A 16,808-nucleotide genomic window follows, 5' to 3' on the forward strand; every position below is an offset into this window, starting at 1 on the left:
GTCGCGTGCCCACAGACTGATTTCCAACTGTAACTCCCAGTACCAAAACTCAAAATTCTTCCTCATTTTGGAAGAAACAAGCCTGCAACCTTGAACAAAGACTAGTGGAAGCCATAGGAATTGCAATATGGGAGCTGGAATTGCATAGGACCCATAGCTTTCCATTGTAAGAGCATGGGATCTCAACAACAAACAAAAAATGACGGTCGTTTTTTGGGGGGATTTTCTTCTACCATATCAATTGTGTTATAGTCTCCTACATTATTTTAACATTTCTACAAACTTCAAAATGTTTTCTATCCAATGGTACCAATTATATGCATATCCTGGTTTCTGGGCCTGAGTAACAGGCAGTTTACTTTGAAATTCTGAAAAAAGGACCCTAGCCCTAAAATAGCCAATATGCTGTGATAATGTATTAGGCCTACTGCCCAAACCTCATTCCTACCAAACTGTTTGTGTGTGAGGTTAATGTAAAAAAAACTTTCTGAGCAGTAGATCTCAGGTTGCTTTTTGACTGTGAAAGTGATCTTGACTCAGAAAAGGTTGGTGACCACTGAGCTACACTGTTATTGTAACCTGCTCTAGTGCTGGACTACCACATGTTATATATATATATATATATATATATATATATATATATATATATATATATAGTTATCATACACTCCAGGCATAATGGGACCCATCTCGTATAAAAAGTTAGCTCCAGTTTTCCAAAAAGCACCTGGATGGTCATCAAGACTCTTGGAAGAATGTTCTATAGACGGATGATTCAAAAGTATAACTTTTTGGACGACATGGGTCCCATTATGCCTGGCGAAAACCAAACACTGCATTCCACAGTAAGAACATTATACCAACGGTCAAGCATGGTGGTGGTGGTGGTGTGATGGTTTGGGGGGATGCTTTGTCGCCTCAGGACCTGGACGACTTGCCTTAATAGAAGGAACCATGAATTCTGCTCTGTATCAGAGAATTCTACAGGAGACTTTCAGACCCATCCGTCTGTGAGCTGAAGCACAGCTGGGTCATGCAGCAAGACAACGATCCAAAACACACAATGAAGTCTACATGAAAATATCTAAAAAAACAACACATTTGAAGTGTTGGAATGGCCTAGTCAAAGTCCAGACCTAATCCCAATTGAGATTTTGTGGCAGGACTTGAAATGAGCAGTTCATGCTTACAAAACCCTCAAATGTTGCTGAGTTACAGCAGTTCTGCATGGAAGAGTGGGGTCAAAATTCCTCTACAGTGACGTGAGACTCATCTACAACTACAGGAAGTGGTTGGTTGGAGTCATTGCAGATAAAGGTGGAACAACCAGTTATAGAGTGTAAAAGGGGGCAATTACTTTTTCACACAGGGGCATTAGGTGTTGCATAATTCTGTTTATGAAATAAATGAAGTAAGTATATAATTGTTGTGTTATTTGTTCCCTCAGGTTCACTTTATCTAATATTAGGTTTTGGTTGAAGATCTGATTAACATTCAATATCAAAAATATGCAAAAAGTAGAGACGATGAGAAAGGGAGATCCATCCGAGCAGTCTGAACTAGTGATGTCCTGGAGACAAGTTTTAATTCAGAACTTACATTTAACATTTAGATCAATGATCCTCTTGATTCTGTCTCACCATAAGCTTCTTCTGTCCCCCCCCGTTCACTTTTGAAAATAAACTGAAAAAAAACATCGTCACAACAATAATGTCTACCAACTGTCATGGGATCACCCACGCCTAGGAAGAAGACATTTTCTTGGATTCGTTTGTATCAGCAACAGTTAGGAGACAACAACTCCCTCACTGAATGAGTAATTCATTGGATCGTTTCAGATTTGGCAGATGGTTTTCTCACACCCAGCTGTGAGATGATCAGGCAGTTCCCTGTGTGGCCACTAGGATAGAAGTATTCCAAATGAACCAGTCACAGGTCAACTACTGCTGGTCTATAGAGACAACACAAACAGACCCCCACAGAGCCCCAGGACAGCAATTTTTTTTGGGACCCAACCAAATCATGAGAAGAAAAAAAAGATCATTACTTGAGACATTGGAAAGAATTAACAAAAAAACAGAGCAAACTAGAATGCTATTTGGCCCTAAACAGAGAGACACAGCGGCAGAACACCTGACCACTGTGACTGACACAAACTTAAAGAAAGCTTTGACTATGTATAGACTCAGTGAGCATAGCCTTGCTACTGAGAGGCCGCCGTAGGCAGACCTGGCTCTCAAGAGAAGACAGGCTATGTGCAACACTGCCCACAAAATGAGGTGGAAACTGAGCTGCACTTCCTACACATATTTCCCTCTAATTACACAGACATAGACAACCTCCATGAGCATAGACAACCTCCATGAGCATAGACAACCTCCATGAGCATAGACAACCTCCATGAGCATAGACAACCTCCATGAGCATAGACAACCTCCATGAGCATAGACAACCTCCATGAGCATAGACAACCTCCATGAGCATAGACAACCTCCATGAGCATAGACAACCTCCATGAGCATAGACAACCTCCATGAGCATAGACAACCTCCATGAGTATAGACAACCTCCATGAGCATAGACAACCTCCATGAGCATAGACAACCTCCATGAGCATAGACACCTCCATGAGCATAGACAACCTCCATGAGCATAGACAACCTCCATGAGCATAGACAACCTCCATGAGCATAGACAACCTCCATGAGCATAGACAACCTCCATGAGCATAGACAACCTCCATGAGCATAGACAACCTCCATGAGCATAGACAACCTCCATGAGTATAGACAACCTCCATGAGCATAGACAACCTCCATGAGCATAGACAACCTCCATGAGCATAGACAACCTCCATGAGCATAGACAACCTCCATGAGCATAGACAACCTCCATGAGTATAGACAACCTCCATGAGCATAGACAACCTCCATGAGCATAGACAACCTCCATGAGCATAGACAACCTCCATGAGCATAGACAACCTCCATGAGCATAGACAACCTCCATGAGCATAGACAACCTCCATGAGCATAGACAACCTCCATGAGCATAGACAACCTCCATGAGCATAGACAACCTCCATGAGCATAGACAACCTCCATGAGTATAGACAACAACCTCCATGAGTATAGACAACAACCTCCATGAGCATAGACAACCTCCATGAGCATAGACAACCTCCATGAGCATAGACAACCTCCATGAGTATAGACAACCTCCATGAGCATAGACAACAACCTCCATGAGCATAGACAACCTCCATGAGCATAGACAACCTCCATGAGCATAGACGACCTCCATGAGTATAGACAACCTCCATGAGCATAGACAACCTCCATGAGCATAGACAACCTCCATGAGTATAGACAACCTCCATGAGCATAGACAACCTCCATGAGCATAGACAACCTCCATGAGTATAGACAACCTCCATGAGCATAGACAACCTCCATGAGCATAGACAACCTCCATGAGCATAGACAACCTCCATGAGCATAGACAACCTCCATGAGCATAGACAACCTCCATGAGTATAGACAACAACCTCCATGAGTATAGACAACAACCTCCATGAGCATAGACAACCTCCATGAGCATAGACAACCTCCATGAGCATAGACAACCTCCATGAGTATAGACAACCTCCATGAGCATAGACAACAACCTCCATGAGCATAGACAACCTCCATGAGCATAGACAACCTCCATGAGCATAGACGACCTCCATGAGTATAGACAACCTCCATGAGCATAGACAACCTCCATGAGCATAGACAACCTCCATGAGTATAGACAACCTCCATGAGCATAGACAACCTCCATGAGCATAGACAACCTCCATGAGTATAGACAACCTCCATGAGCATAGACAACCTCCATGAGCATAGACAACCTCCATGAGCATAGACAACCTCCATGAGCATAGACAACCTCCATGAGCATAGACAACCTCCATGAGCATAGACAACCTCCATGAGCATAGACAACCTCCATGAGCATAGACAATCTCCATGAGCATAGACAACCTCCATGAGCATAGACAACCTCCATGAGTATAGACAACAACCTCCATGAGTATAGACAACAACCTCCATGAGCATAGACAACCTCCATGAGCATAGACAACCTCCATGAGCATAGACAACCTCCATGAGTATAGACAACCTCCATGAGCATAGACAACAACCTCCATGAGCATAGACAACCTCCATGAGCATAGACAACCTCCATGAGCATAGACGACCTCCATGAGTATAGACAACCTCCATGAGCATAGACAACCTCCATGAGCATAGACAACCTCCATGAGTATAGACAACCTCCATGAGCATAGACAACCTCCATGAGCATAGACAACCTCCATGAGCATAGACAACCTCCATGAGCATAGACAACCTCCATGAGCATAGACAACCTCCATGAGCATAGACAACCTCCATGAGCATAGATGAAACAGAATAAACAGAGTAAGTGTGTTCATATTTGATATCAGAGTTGGTTTGAATGTAATGTGAGAAATAGAGTAAATGATTACCAGCCTTTCAATTAACAGGTGTGCTTCTTGAGGTAGTGACGTGGAATGCATTTCAATTAACAGGTGTGCCTTGTTAAATGTTAATTTGTGGAATTTCTTTAATATAAACAACTTTTCCGGTTAAAAAACGGCCTATGTGGGATCGGTTGTAGTCACATCAATTATAGTCCCAAAATGGACTAACAATTTGCAGGACCCACGTTCCTCTCTCTATAGTTTTCTGTATTCCACTCCTCCTCTGGTCAGGGATTCCGGAACAATCTCTGATGTTCCCTGTCTGGATCTTCTTCCTTTCTCAGACAGGTCAAAGGTTACCAACGACGTTACCACGACTACCGTTGCCAAGGCTGTTGCTGAGGCTGTTCCTACAGCGACCAAGTCGATCCCAGAGAAGACAGCTGTCACACCTACAGATAACTGAGGAGGAGATTGTAGCTACAGCTTTTGATAGGCCTACTAGTGAGAGGGATCTGTCGCTGTCAGCTAAGGATGAATTATGTCCCTCACACCACACCGTAGCCACAATTTCTTATTCACTACAGTGTCCTTCAGTACTTAGCCCCATGTGTAGGTCTTGTTCTGACACTGGGGAAATGCCTCCTTCTCTCTGTAATGTTGTAATAGTGGAAGAACGGCTGCCTGGGTTACTCAACATGTTAACTTTACATCTCTACATATGGAAATACTTAAACCCTCCCCTACTCAGAGGCTCATTGAATGTAGTCTTATCTTCTCTATGTCCTCTGCAGGATTCTAATTTGTGAGGTTGTCGCACTATGAGTTACATGTGTGTCACTGGAAACACTACCTGCATTTACATATTACCTCAATTACCTCGACCAACCGGTGTCCCCACACATTGACTCTGTACCAGTACCCCTTGTATATAGCCTCGCTATTGTTATTTTACTGCTGCTGTTAAATTATTTGTTACTTTTATTTTCTATTTTTTACTTATTTATTTTTTCCTAACACTTTTTTGTCTTAAAACTTCTTAAAGCATTGTTGTTGGTTAAGGGCTTGTAAGTAAGCATTTCACTGTGAGGTCTACTACACCTGTTGTATTCAGCATTTCACTGTAAGGTCTACTACACCTGTTGTATTCAGCATTTCACTGTGAGGTCTACTACACCTGTTGTATTCAGCATTTCACTGTGAGGTCTACTACACCTGTTGTATTCAGCATTTCACTGTGAGGTCTACTACACCTGTTGTATTCAGCATTTCACTGTGAGGTCTACTACACCTGTTGTATTCAGCATTTCACTGTGAGGTCTACTACACCTGTTGTATTCAGCATTTCACTGTAAGGTCTACTACACCTGTTGTATTCAGCATTTCACTGTGAGGTCTACTACACCTGTTGTATTCAGCATTTCACTGTGAGGTCTACTACACCTGTTGTATTCAGCATTTCACTGTAAGGTCTACTACACCTGTTGTATTCAGCATTTCAATGTAAGGTCTACTACACCTGTTGTATACAGCATTTCACTGTAAGGTCTACTACACCTGTTGTATTCAGCATTTCACTGTAAGGTCTACTACACCTGTTGTATTCAGCATTTCACTGTGAGGTCTACTACACCTGTTGTATTCAGCATTTCACTGTAAGGTCTACTACACCTGTTGTATTCAGCATTTCACTGTAAGGTCTACTACACCTGTTGTATTCAGCATTTCACTGTAAGGTCTACTACACCTGTTGTATTCAGCATTTCACTGTAAGGTCTACTACACCTGTTGTATTCAGCATTTCACTGTAAGGTCTACTACACCTGTTGTATTCGGCGACGTGACAAATCAAATTTGATTTGAAGATGCTAGGAGATACACTACATGACCAAAACTATGTGGACAACTACTCTTCGAACATCTCATTCCAAAATCATGGGCATTAACATGGAGTTGGTCCCCCCTTTGCTGCTACAACAGCCTCCATCCACTCTTCTGGGAAGACTTTCCACTAGATGTTGGAACATTGCTGCAGGGATTTGCTTCCATTCAGCCACAAGAGCATTAGTGAGGCCGGACACTGATGTTGGGCGATTAGGCCTGGCTTGCAGTCGGTCCAATTCCAATTAATCTCAAAGGTGTTTGCTGGGGTTGAGGTCAGGGCTCTGTGCAGGCCAGTCAAGTTCTTCCACACTGAAAAGCTCCCTGTGTCTCCCTGTGGCTCAGTTGGTAGAGCATGGTGTTTGCAATGCCAGAATGGTGTATGCAATGCCAGGGTTGTGGGTTTGATTCCCACGGGGGGCCAGTACAAAAAAAAAATATGCATGAAAATGAAATGAAATGTATGCATTCACTACTGTAAGTCGCTCTAGATAAGAGCGTCGGCTAAAATGACTAAAATCCAAAAAAATGTATATTTCTATAAAACATTTCTGTATGGACGTTGCTTTGTGCATGGGGGCATTGTCATGCTGAAACAAGAAAGGGCCTTCCCCAAACTGTTGCCACAAAGTTGTAAGCACAGAAATGTTTAGAATGTTATTGTATTCTGTAGCGTTAAGATGTCCCTTTCATGCACTAGTGGCCGAGCCATGAAAAACAGCCCCTAGACCATTATTCCTCCTCCACCAAACTTTACAGTTGGCACTATGCATTGGGGCAGGTAGCGTTCTCCTGGCATCCGCCAAACCCAGATTCGTTCGTCAGACTGCCAGATGTTGAAGTGTCATTCTTCACTCCAGAGAACACCTTTCCACTGCTCCAGATTCCGATGGCCGCGAGCTTTACACCACTCCATCCGACGCTTGGCATTGCTCATGGTGATCTATGGCTTGTGTGCGGCTGCTCGGCCATGGAAACCCATTTCATTAATCTACCAACAAACAGTTCTTGTGCTGATGTTGCTTCCAGAGGCAGTTTGGAACTCGGTAGTGAGTGTTGCAACCGAGGACAGACGATGTTTACGCGCTACGTGCTTGGCGGTCCCCTTCTGTGAGTTTGTGTGGCCTACCACTTCGCTGCTGAGCCGTTGTTGCTCCTAGACGTTTCCACTTCACAATAACAGCATTTACAGTTGACCGGGGAGCAGGTCCAGCAGGGCAGAAATGTTACCAACTGACTTGTTGGAAAGGTGGCATCCTATGAGGGTGCCACGTTGAAAGTCATTGAGCTGTTCAGTAAGGCCATTCTACTGCCAATGTTTGTCTATGGAGATTGCATGGCTTGTGGTCAAATTTATACAATTGTCAGCAGCGGTGTGGCTGAACTACATAGCGCTGCCCAGTCTGGAGAGACAGTCCCCGTGATGCTGGACTGTCCCTCTGATGGTCGCCAGCTCGGCCTTTCCCACTGTCTCCATTGGATGGGTCGATGATTCTGTCACGTTGTATAATGATGGGAGACAGGCGCCGGGAATACAAAAATAGTTTTTTTTATTTCCCTCACCACAATAGAGTACGTCATGAAAATGACGTGGACGAAGCCCAAAACAAACACGTATATATGTAACACAGGGATATAACCCAAACAAACTATATATGTAACACAGGGATATAACCCAAACAAAAGAGCGAATTGTAAACCCCCCATAAATACATGGGACGAGACCCATAAACAATACACTGGAATGAGACCTGTAATAACAAGACAAACGGACACGGTATGTAAACCGTAATACAACGTACAGTAAACGTAGCACGTAGCACGTAGCCGATACTACAGAGCACAGGTACTCACAAGACAAACGGACACGGGAACAATAATCGGCAAGGACAATGGGGAACAGAGGGCACGAGCCAGCAGTATACCACCCTGCATCCCACTGCTGGCTTGATTCTGAAGCTAAGGAGGGTTGGTCCTGGTCAGTCTCTGGATGGGAGACCAGATGCTGCTGGAAGTGGTGTTGGAGGGCCAGTAGGAGGCACTCTTTCCTCTGGTCTAAAAAGATAATGCCCCAGGGCAGTGATTGGGGACATTGCCCTGTGTAGGGTGCAGTCTTTCGGATGGGACATTAAATGGGTGTCCTGACCTCTCTGAGGTCATTAAAGATCCCATGGCTCTTATCTTAAGAGTAGGGGTGTTAACCCTGGTGTCCTGGCTAAATTCCCAATCTGGCCCTCATACCATCACTGCCACCTAATCATCCCCAGTTTACAATTGTCTCATTTATCCCCCCTCCTCTCCCCTGTAACTACTCCCCAGGTCGTTGCTGTAAATGAGAACGTGTTCTCAGTCAACTTACCTGGTAAAATAATGGTTAAAATCAAAAATGATACACATACTAATCAGGGGGAATAGGAAGCAGGTGTGCGTAATGAGACAAGACAGTCCAGGGTTGGCGGTAATGAATTCTGTTCAGTGACGGCCTAGAAGGCCGGTGACGTAAACCTTTGGAGCAGGTGAACGGAATGAGCTGCAGTACCAGGGGGGAGGAGAAAGAGAGGAGAGATCCATGTAATCTGTTTGACACATTTAAAAATGTACTTATCTTAGAGATCACAAAAGTCAGCTAATTTCCACTCCATTCATCTGCAAATCTGTTTGATTCATACTGGTTTGTCTGGCTGTCATGTTATTATTTGAACCTTCCCTGATCTACAGTGAAATAATGTAATTTCAATAGTCCTCTATTATGATTCATGTTTGTTCTATCTCACATAGCTCATTAGTACCCCCTTGTGGTTGAATATATATGTACCTATTGTAGGTCCTAAGATACAATAATGAGGAACAAATATATACCATCAAAAGGTTACCTTACAATAATGAACACCTTGTGAAACCCAACAATATTTAAGATTTTAATACATCAACTTTTGTGTTACAGGTGTGTCATTCATTTAGATTTTTTGTATAGTCACATGGCAATCACAGACTGAAATACTGCATTCTGGTGTGTAGAATAGAGAGGAGAGGAGGATGCTGTGTGGGTGGGAGGTTCTGCCTCTCATTTGTTATCAACAGGCAGCCAGTCTCGTCAGGGGGACTTGAAGAGTGAGACGGCGAAGTCCAGGCACTGCTGCTCTCTTTGTTCTGAGTGTTTGCAATGCTAGTGTTTTTTTTTTTTTTTAGTTCATCTGTTTATCTCACATATTATGTGCCCAGTATGATAAAGCAAGAAAATGTTCTTATTAACAGATATTGACAACATGACAATAACAATAGATGATGTAATGAAATGGAGGAGGGGGAAGGGATGAGTGGGCAGATTTTTGGCCAATCAGACATCACTAAATGCATAAATTTGTCTGGTGGGAGAGAAAGAGTTAAAGAATGAGAAGAGAGACAGGTGCAGAGAGACAGGTGCAGAGAGACAGGTGCAGAGAGACAGTTCGTCCTGTTACTTGTCCTCGACAGGCAGCCAGTCCCAGTTTAATGAAGGCATTTAACCTCCTACTCTTATCTTTTCAGTGTTTGACCTGATGGGGCTCGGATAGGTGTAATACTATGTTGATGTGTAATGGACTCTGGGACACTAATGCCATATTATATACACAAATCTAGAACCTCCAGATATGCAAACACTAACTAGAAACCAATGTCTAATTCCATACCAACCTCGGCCTAAAATTTAATTTGGAATTGGGCACAAAAGATTCATGGCTAGGGAGAAGGGGTTAAAGACCAGTAAGGAACTGAACATTTTACTTGCAATGAATATATTTAATATGCAAATATATACATTTACAGCCAATTTGAGCAAGATTCAAATGGAGAAAAAAAAATACACAAATATTTACATGCTTGTAAACATTACATTACAAGACGGATGCCAATGTCTGCAACAAAACACATCTTTATACAAAGTAAAAAAACAATATTACAACAGGTTAAGGTTATTTACAATAACGTACAATTTTCAACAAGATGCAACGTAGTAAAATACCTACCGTCTTGAGGTGAGGAGCCGGCCAGGCAGTGAAAACAAGGGTGGGGAAAACAGACAACGGAAGATGGACACGATGGACAGACAAATTCACGCACATTGACGACATGAGACAAACAAGACACATCAAAATGCTTGCCGAATCTCCTGCACCGGGCCACCTCCTTACCTTCTCTCACGTATTTCCGACAGAAGCAGTGGACACTAACGTCTGTTGTGTAGGGTGTGGACACCTTGGGAGGCCTGGACCCACGACGGGGACTGGAATCGGGACGGGGAAATGGTGCCAGGTGCCAAGCCTGAAAACAAGAGAAAATATGGTTTTCTCAAGGACTTCTGATGGTATCGTGCCATGGAGGGTTTCTCATCTCTGCAGAGAGTAAGACTGTTTGCAATAGCAAACAGCCCACAATCTGTGCCTCCTTTCTGCTACTGGACTACCGGCCACTCCACAGTCACAAAGGTCCCTGGACTACCGGCCACTCCACAGTCACAAAGGTCCCTGGACTACCGGCCACTCCACAGTCAGAGGTCCCTGGACTGCCGGCCAATCCACAGTCACAAAGGTCCCTGGACTACCGGCCAATCCACAGTCACAGAGGTCCCTGGACTACCGGCCAATCCACAGTCACAGAGGTCCCCGGACTGCCGGCCACTCAACAGTCAGAGGTCCCAGGACTACCGGCCACTCCACAGTCAGAGATAATAATAATGTAATTGTTTATGTCAGTGGGGTGGATGAGGGAGGTGAGGAATGGTCCCTGGTGAAGATGAGAGAGAGGTGAGTTGTGAGAGAAACTCTGGGCTGGTATCATGACCACTAGGAGTCATACACCTTCGTTCTGATATGACATTCATCAAAAAAATCTGAATAATTTCACAGACAATAGAATATGATTGAAAAATAAAAGGATATTTCACTTGCCCAGCTGTCCACATCCTTAACAATTCCCCGCCAGAAGAAGCGTAGGTTGATTTTGGCAATCATGCGCTTCACTCCGAAATGTCCAGCATGCATCTCTATCAGCACGACCTCTTTCTCTTCCTTAGTGAAAATCCCCCTCTTGTGTGGCTGGCCATCCTTCCCCCGTAGGTAGATATGATTAACTCACAAGTTGGAAGACAATAGTTGTTGAAATACTAATTACATTTGCACTGCTGTCTTTCTCTTTATCCATCTCTCTCTGTCTTTCAATTTCTTTCTCTCTTTCTTCCTCTCTCTCTCTGTCTTTCACTCTCTTCCCACCTCTCTCTCTCTCTCTGTCTGTCTAGCGAAGACACCTAGTTAAGGGCAGATGGAATAACCACAATTGCTTACACCTATTCATTTGATTGATCAAAGTTACTTCTAGCTAGATACTTCAATATGACAGACATATACCTGAAATGTATAGCTAGCAACATGTAGATGGCCGACTAATGTTAGCTAGATGGGAAATGGTTGTTAAATGGTTGTTAAATGGTTGTTAAATGATTATACATAAATCCTTACAGTTACCTAACAGTAATAGAAATGAACTGGTAAACTTTACCCTGAATTGTGAATTTCTCTTCCCCCCCCCCAGGAATGTTGGGCCTCTTATCGAGATTAGTGGTGCCTTCATAGTACTTTGCCTGGTTGGAAAGATAAAATAAAATCTCCTTGAGGGATGCCATTAAAGTGCAAGCTACATACAAACAGAAAACAGCTACAATAACAGTTAGCTAGCTAGATAACGTTAGTGTCACGTCCTGACCCTAGTAAGATGTCATTTTCTATAGTAGAGTAGGTCAGGGCGTGACGGGGGGTGTTTTGTGGTTTTCTATGTTTTCTATTTCTATGTTTATGTTCTAGGTTTCTATTTCTATGTTGTTTTTTTGGGGGTTGATCTCCAATTGGAGGCAGCTGGTCCTCGTTGTCTCTGATTGGAGATCATATTTAAGTAGGGGTTTTTCTTCCTGGGTTTTTGTGGGTTATTATATTTTGAGTAGTGTTTGTTTCTCTCTGCGTCACGGTTTGTTGTTTTGTCATTTTCAGTTATTTGTGTATTGCAAAGTTTCACGGATTTAATAAAATCTGGAACTACAACCACGCTGCACTTTGGTCTGCTCCTTTCGACAGCCGTCTGGCTAGCTAGATAGCTGACGAGGCAGACTGAGGTAAATATGTAGCTAAAATCAATCTAAAAAAAACTGCTTAAATTATTTCTTCCTATTTAACAATATATTCTCATATAAAGACAAAAACAGTTCAAGTCAGAAGTTTACATACACTTTAGCCAAATACATTTAAACTCAGTTTTTCATAATTCCTGACATTTAATCCCAGTAAAAAAATCTCTGTTTTAGGTCAGTTAGGATCACCACTTTATTTTAATAATGTGAAATGTCAGAATAATAGTAGAGAGAATGATTTATTTCTGCTTTTATTTATTTCATCACATTCCCAGTGGGTCAGAAGTTTACATACACGCAATTAGTACTTGGTAGCATTGCCTTTAAATTGTTTAACTTGGGTCAAACGTTTTGGGTAGCCTTCCCCAAGCTTCCCACAATAAGTTGGGTGAATTTTGGTCCATTCCTCCTGACAGAGCTGGTGTAACTGAGTCAGGTTTGTAGGCCTCCATGCTCGCACACACTTTTTCAGTTCTGCCCACAAATTTTCTATAGGATTGAGGTCAGGGCTTTGTGATGGCCACTCCAATACCTTGACTTTGTTGTCCTTAAGCCATTTTGCCACAACTTTGGAAGTATGCTTGGGGTCATTGTCCATTTGGAAGACCCATTTGCGACCAAGCTTTAACTTCCTGACTGATGTCTTGAGATGTTGCTTCAAAATATCCACATAATTGTCCTTCTCATGATGCCATCTATTTTGTGAAGTGCACCAGTCCCTCCTGCAGAAAATCACCCCCACAACATGATGCTGCCACCCCCGTGCTTCACGGTTGGGATGGGGTTCTTCGACTTGCAAGCCTCCCCCTTTTTCCTCCAAACATAACGATGGTCATTATGGCCAAACAGTTCTATTTTTGTTTCATCAGACCAGAGGACATTTCTCCAAAAAGAACGACCTTTGTCCCCATGTGCAGTTGCAAACCGTAGTCTGGCTTTTTTATGGCGGTTTTGGAGCAGTGGCTTCTTCCTTGCTGAGCGGCCTTTCAGGTTATGTCAATATAGGAATAATTTTAGTAATAATAGATACTTTGTACCTGTTTCCTCCAGCATCTTCACAAGGTCCTTTGCTGTTGTTCTGGGATTGATTTGACGCTATTCGGAACATATCCCAGTCCACGAGATCGAAGGAATCTTGAAGTGTGGAAGATTGCTTCGATCATGTGGACTGGGATATGTTCCGGATAGCCTCAGACAACAATGTTGATGTATATGCTGACTTGGTGAGCAAGTTTATAAGCAAGTGCATCGGAAATGTCGTACCCGCTGTGACTATTAAAACCTTCCCTAAGCAGAAACTGTGGATTAATGGCAGCATTCGTGCAAAACTGAAAGCGTGAACCACCACTTTTAAACATGGTAAGGCGACTGAAAGCATGACCAAATACAAACAGTGCAGCTATTCCCTCTGTAAGGCAATCAAACAAGTAAAGCGTCAGTATAGAGAAAAAGTAGAGTCGCAATTCAACTGCTCAGACACGAGACGTATGTGGCAGGGTCTACAGTCCATCACAGATAACAAAAAGAAAACCAGCCCCGTCGCGGACATCGACGTCTTGCTCCCAGACAAATTAAACAACTTCTTTGCTCGCTTTGAGGACAATACAGTGCCACTGACACGGCCCGCTACCAAAGCCTGTGGGCTCTCCTTCACCGTGGCCAAACCCTCGCAAGGCTGGGGGCTGCCCAGGCGGCATCCCTAGCCGCGTCCTCAGAGCATGCATAGACCAGCTGGCTGGTGTGTTTACGGACAAATTCAATCAATCCCTATCCCAGTCTGCTGTCCCCACATGCTTCAAGAGGGCCACCATTGTTCCTGTTCCCAAGAAAGCTAAGGTAACTGAGCTAAACGACTATCGCCCCGTAGCACTCACTTCTATCATCATGGAGTGCTTTGAGAGACTAGTCAAGGATCATATCACCTACACCCTACCTGGCACCCTAGACCCACTCCAATTTGCTTACCGCCCCAATAGATCTACAGACGGTGCAATCGCATCACACTGCCCTATCCCATCTGGCAAGAGGAATACCTATGTAAGAATGCTGTTCATCGACTACAGCTCAGCATTTAACACCATAGTACCCTCCAAACTCGTCATTAAGCTCGAGACCCTGGGTCTCAACCCCGCCCTGTGCAACTGGGTCCTGGACTTTCTGACGGGCCGCCCCCAGGTGGTGAAGGTAGGAAACAACATCTCCCCTCTGCTGATCCTCAACACTGGGGTCTGACAAGGGTGTGTTCTCAGTCCTCTCCTGTACTCCCTGTTCACCCATGACTTCGTGGCCATGCACGCCTCCAACTCAATCATCAAGTTTGCAGACGACACTACAGTGGTAGGCTTGATTGCCAACAACGACGAGACAGCCTACAGGGAGGAGGTGAGGGCCCTCGGAGTGTGGTGTCAGGAAAAGTACCTCACACTCAACGTCAACAAAACAAAGGAGATGATCGAGGACTTCAGGAAACAGCAGAGGGAGCAGCCCCCTATCTACATTGATGGGACAGTAGTGGAGAAGGTGGAAAGTTTTAAGTTCCTTCGGCGTACACATCACGGACAAACTGAAATTGTCCACCCACACAGACAGCCTCAGGAGTTTCAACCTCAGGAGGCTGAAGAAATTTGGCTTGTCACCAAAAATACTCAAACTTTTACAGATGCACAATTGAGAGCATCCTGTCGGGCTGTATCACCGCCTGGTACGGCAACTGCACCGTCCTCAACCACAGGGCTCTCCAGAGGGTAGTGCGGTCTGCACAACACATCACTGGGGGCAAACTACCTGCCCTCCAGGACACCTACACCACCCGATGTCACAGGAAGGCCAACAAGATCATCAAGGACATCAACCACCCGAGCCACTGCCTGTTCACCCCGCTATCATCCAGAAGGTGAGGTCAGTACAGGTGCATCAAAGCTGGGACTGAGAGACTGAAGAACAGCTTCTATCTCAAGGCCATTAGACTGTTAAACAGCCATCACTAACATTGAGTGGCTGCTGCCAACATACTGACTCAACTCCAGCCACTTTAATAATTAATAATTGGATGTAATAAATGTATCACTAGTCACTATAAAAAATGCCACTTTATATAATGTTTACATACCCTACATTACTCATCTCATATGTATATACTGTACTCTATACCATCTACTGCATCTTGCCTATGCCGTTCTATACCATCGCTCATTCATATATATTTTATATACATATTCTTACTCATCCCTTTACATTTGTGTGTATATAAGGTAGTTGTTGTGAAATTGTTATATTACTTGTTAGATATTACTGCACGGTCGGAACTAGAAGCACAAGCATTTCGCTACACTCGCATTAACACCTGCTAACCATGTGTATGTGACAAATAACATTTGATTTGAGATGTCACCTTGATACATACAGTCTACTACTCAATGAAGAGGGCATGAAAAGGCAACAACACAGTGCCCTTCGCTCCCGCTTGACAACATTTTACATTTTAGTCATTTAGCAGACGCTCTTATCCAGAGCGACTTACACTAGTGAATACATTTCGTAATTTTTTTTTTTTTTCCCCGTACTGGTCCCCCGTGGGAATCTAACCCACAACCCTGGCGTTGCAAACACCACGCAAACACCATGCTCTACCAACCGAGCCACACGGGACCTGCCAGTAGTGACAAGCACTACTGTCCGGCAACTAACTAGCTTCCCAAGTAGCCAATATCAGGGTGACAGTCACAGTAAACACACGCATACAACGCATGTGGAAACAGTACACCCATCGTCAATACGTCCGTTTTATAACTGAAAATGTACAATTGTTTGTTTAAAACTAACAGTGAAATACGACTCAGACTCATCGTACGGCTTAAAAACATAAAATTCAAACTCTTTCGGTATGGTAGCTCAATGTACGGTAGTTGCCTGGTAATACACGGAGAGGGGGAAAAAACAACAAAGCTCAATCCAAACCGTCTCACCTACAGCAGAGAACTTTCTACACACCCACTCACTCATACCCTGGTCGCCATATTGGGATTCAGCTACTCACTTATCCCATGTCATCTAACTGATGACAGAGACTTTTCTGCCGAAAAGGTCCACTGAGCGACGCAAAGAAACCATTCAAATGTGTGCAGACTCGTTACAACTTTAGCTTTAAGCACAAAGTGAGTTCATCTGTCTGTGACCAAATGAAAATGGTCTTGTTTCAATTATACAAAATTATTTTATATATTTTTCCTGTTGACACCTATAAATCTATTTGAGAACATCACAGCAGGTGAAATCAAA

At 43.6% G+C, this 16,808-nt stretch overlaps 1 protein-coding gene across 1 annotated transcript; it reads right to left on the reverse strand.

The window, feature by feature from the left end:
• Positions 1-1,929: 1,929 nt before the first annotated feature.
• LOC115168783 (uncharacterized) lies at positions 1,930-4,001 on the reverse strand. The gene is made up of 3 exons (XM_029724339.1): positions 3,374-4,001; positions 2,624-3,199; positions 1,930-1,951 (listed from the first exon to the last, which is right to left on the reverse strand). The coding sequence occupies exons 1-3, from the start codon at positions 3,994-3,996 to the stop codon at positions 1,930-1,932; spliced, it is 1,221 nt and encodes a 406-aa protein (XP_029580199.1). The 5' UTR covers positions 3,997-4,001.
• Positions 4,002-16,808: the final 12,807 nt, after the last annotated feature.

The sequence above is a fragment of the Salmo trutta genome, chromosome 30 (assembly GCF_901001165.1).
Source record: "Salmo trutta chromosome 30, fSalTru1.1, whole genome shotgun sequence".
In the NCBI taxonomy this organism is placed as follows: domain Eukaryota; kingdom Metazoa; phylum Chordata; class Actinopteri; order Salmoniformes; family Salmonidae; genus Salmo; species Salmo trutta.

Bases quoted from the DNA above. Each gene is read 5' to 3' on its own strand.
- LOC115168783 (XM_029724339.1), bottom strand. From the start codon at position 3,996: ATGGAGGTTGTCTATGCTCATGGAGGTTGTCTATGCTCATGGAGGTTG. The intron at 3,200-3,373 runs GTTGTCTATACT...ATACTCATGGAG, and splicing joins GGTTGTCTATGCTCATGGAG to GTTGTCTATGCTCATGGAGG. The intron at 1,952-2,623 runs GTGTCTATGCTC...TTGTCTCTATAG, and splicing joins GGTTGTCTATGCTCATGGAG to ACCAGCAGTAGTTGACCTGT.